The 2,909-nt window shown below is 53.1% G+C and overlaps 1 protein-coding gene across 1 annotated transcript in view; it reads right to left on the bottom strand.

The window, feature by feature from the left end:
• Window positions 1-2,909, bottom strand: part of LOC104464752 (sentrin-specific protease 1-like) — a gene marked incomplete at its 5' end in the record, with an annotated part of 11,207 nt that overhangs the window by 1,213 nt on the left and 7,085 nt on the right. Inside the window, 1 exon segment of the mRNA XM_010077573.1 lies at window positions 328-412. Within this exon segment, the coding sequence (XP_010075875.1) occupies window positions 328-412 (85 nt within the window).

Genomic DNA, 2,909 nt, shown 5'->3' with positions numbered 1-2,909 from the left:
AGGGGGGGAGTTGTGGGGCTGCGGGACGGGGGTCAGTGGGTTGGGTGGGGTTGGGTTGGCGGTTGGACTGGATGATCCTGGAGGTCTTGTCCAACCTTCATGATTCTGGGATTCGATCATTCTATGAAGCAGGAATCAAGGTGGCCCTGGTGCTCCCTAATTTCTCATAGGAATGTACGGGAATCAGCAGCAAAGCAGCTGCCGATGAAAATCTCGGATTTTTTCACACCCTAGAGTCATCCCAAGTCAGGAAAACCAGCTGGGAAAGGCGCGTCGTGGCCAAGAACAAAAGCAAGGAGCAAGAGAAGCCCCTTCCTCCAAACCCACCTGGCTCTTCTTGCTCAGCAACGACCAGCCGTTAGCGTCGAACTCTTTCCTTTTCTTGTCCAGACTTTCCTGTTTTAGGTATTGCCTGTCGGAATCGAGAGAACACAGACAGCTTACTTAGAGGAAGGGGGGAAAGCAGCCAGGACAACTAGATGTCAGTTCACCTGAGATGTCCTCTGCCGTGTTTGCAGAATTAATGCAAAATGGAAGTCCAATATTTTCGTCTCGGTATTGGCCATTTGAAAAAAAAAAAAAAAAAGGGCTCTATAGACTCGGGCTTTGAGGGAGTCCAAAGGAGGACTGAGCAGAAGGGAAAAGCTCATCCAAAAAAAGTACCTGCCAAGCAGAGAGTCAAAACCACAAATAAACCAACGAGAACAGATCTAATTCATCGGGAGAGTGACTCAGGGCAGAGAAAAGCTCTGAAAGAACTGTGAGGACCCAAGGGGAGACTGGAGAGCTGAACGTCTCCGACAGCGTCCTGCGAAGGCTTCTTGTCTTTTGAGGATCTTAGCATAAAGGTGGACAGGAGTCAATTTCTCCACAATTTTAAGTGTCCCAGCAGCTCTGGAACGATTGTCCCGTGTGTAGAGAGTCCAAGAAACCCACCGCGAAGCTGCTCTCGGGGCTGGTGGTGGGTTCAGCTCGCTGGGAGATGCTCTCCTGGAGCTCCTCTCCCAGGTTTCCTTTCCACTCCTGATTGAATTCCTTCTGATAGATGGCAAGTGCTTCCAAGGAGAGGAAGACGACCCTCAAGATTTTCTCAAATCAGGCCCAAGGGTTGGGGCTGGAGGAGGCAGCCCTGGGAAAAGCCAGCCGTGGTGGGGGTGGGATGGAAACACCCCTCAGCAGAGGGAGAAAAGCCGCAGAACCTGGCCCACTCCAGCTCCTAGAACCGGAGAACAAGGAAATCTCACGAGTACCGGCCCATCTCCTCTGCCCAAAGAGGTTCCCCACCAGTTTGGTCTCCATCATACCACTGGAAGAACAGAAAAGTGAGTTTTTTTCCTGCCTCCTTGGAAAAAAATTTAGAAACTCTACCAAGACCATGTCCAGGCAACCGCCAGGTGTTTTCCTTTGCGGATACGAACACCTCGAACCATTCCCTTCACTGGGAAATTCGGAAAGAGGAGCTGAGGAAGGACAAAGACGCAAAGATGGACCAGAGGAGACAGGGCGATGGGCCCAAGACGTCCGTTAACGGCCCTAATGAAGTCCCTCTCTGCTGGCTGCCGGCGTCGTTAAGCGATGCAGACACTCTCTGCTCATCCTGGTTAACCAAAAGGACCGGGGAAATCAGCAGAAACCATCTCCTGCGCGTTTGGCATCGTCTCAAAACACCCCGAGGAGCCTTCTCGCTGTTGTGGCTGCGGTCAGTTCGGAGAAGAAAGGTTTGGAAAGGAAAAGCGAAGGATGAGATGCTGCTGGCTCGGACAGAGGGGTCAAGAGAGCATCTGGCGCGGAGACGGAGGCGGGTTTGGCTGCCAGCGCGGGGAGATGTGCCATCCTGGGGAAATCTGATCCACAAAGGCTCGGCCGAATCGCGTCGCGCCGTCAGCAAACGCCCAAACGTGACGGGAGAAGGAGGCGAGGAGACCCGCGGCCAAGGCCGGGAGGTGGAGGGTCCAACCTGCTGCCTTGGAACTTTTCTCTTTTGTCATTTTAAAGAATTATTAAAATAAAACTCTCCTGGGGGGAAGAGTCCCTGAAACACCCCGGGGTCGCTGAACCAAGGACTCGAAGCGGCAGCAGAACCACCCCAGCAGCTTGCGGATGCGGCGACAGCCCCATCCGAGCGATGGTGTCCCTAGAAATCAACCAGAAACGGGTTTTGTTGGATGTCAAGGAGGGAAGTCTCCCTCCTGGCAGCCCCCCCGAGACCACGTCGGGTCCAGACGAGGGTTTTCCATCAGCCTTCGTCAGCGGGACGCGCGCTCCCTGCCAGCGCCGGCTGTAATTGCTCTGGGGAAGCTCTGGCTGCTTGGACTCGGCTGCAGTTTGGACAAGACAAGATCAGCAGGGGGTAAATCTCCGAAGGGAAAAAAAAAATAAAAAAATAAAAAAATCCCTTTCACTGAGCATGAGAGTCTCCATGTCTCATCTCCCAAAATAAAACTTAATGGATGGAGAAGAACCGAGTTCAAACTAAGGGTGAGCCCAGCCTCCAGCTGGAAGAAGGGAGCAGCCCATCTGCATCACAACGCAGACACGGCGAAAACGTTAATTAATTAACGGCCTCGTTTCAAGAGCAATAAAAAAAAAAATCCCGGCAATTACTGCGTGCGAAAAACCCACTTGAATCCTCCGCTGAAAGAAGAGCAGCAGCAGCACGGGGGCCGCTCTGTTCTGCGCGTTAGGGATGCGGAGCGAAGCCGTGCGGAGAAATCAAAGATGCGTCACACGAGGAACCTCTGCGTGGATTTGGACACATGGAGCGGAGGCAGAGAGAGGATCCGAGCGCGAGACTCGTCTGGCAGATGGGGGGGAAAAAATAAATTAAATGGTGCCGGAGTTTCAGTGGATAAAACCCATCAGGTGGCTCCTGCGCATCCAGTTTTCTCCGCAGCCGCCACAAGCCAACG

Source organism: Pterocles gutturalis, unplaced genomic scaffold, assembly GCF_000699245.1.
Source record: "Pterocles gutturalis isolate BGI_N339 unplaced genomic scaffold, ASM69924v1 scaffold2488, whole genome shotgun sequence".
In the NCBI taxonomy this organism is placed as follows: Eukaryota; Metazoa; Chordata; class Aves; order Pterocliformes; family Pteroclidae; genus Pterocles; species Pterocles gutturalis.
Note: the sequence above shows the minus strand (reverse complement) of the source record. Positions and strands in the feature narration are given on the sequence as shown.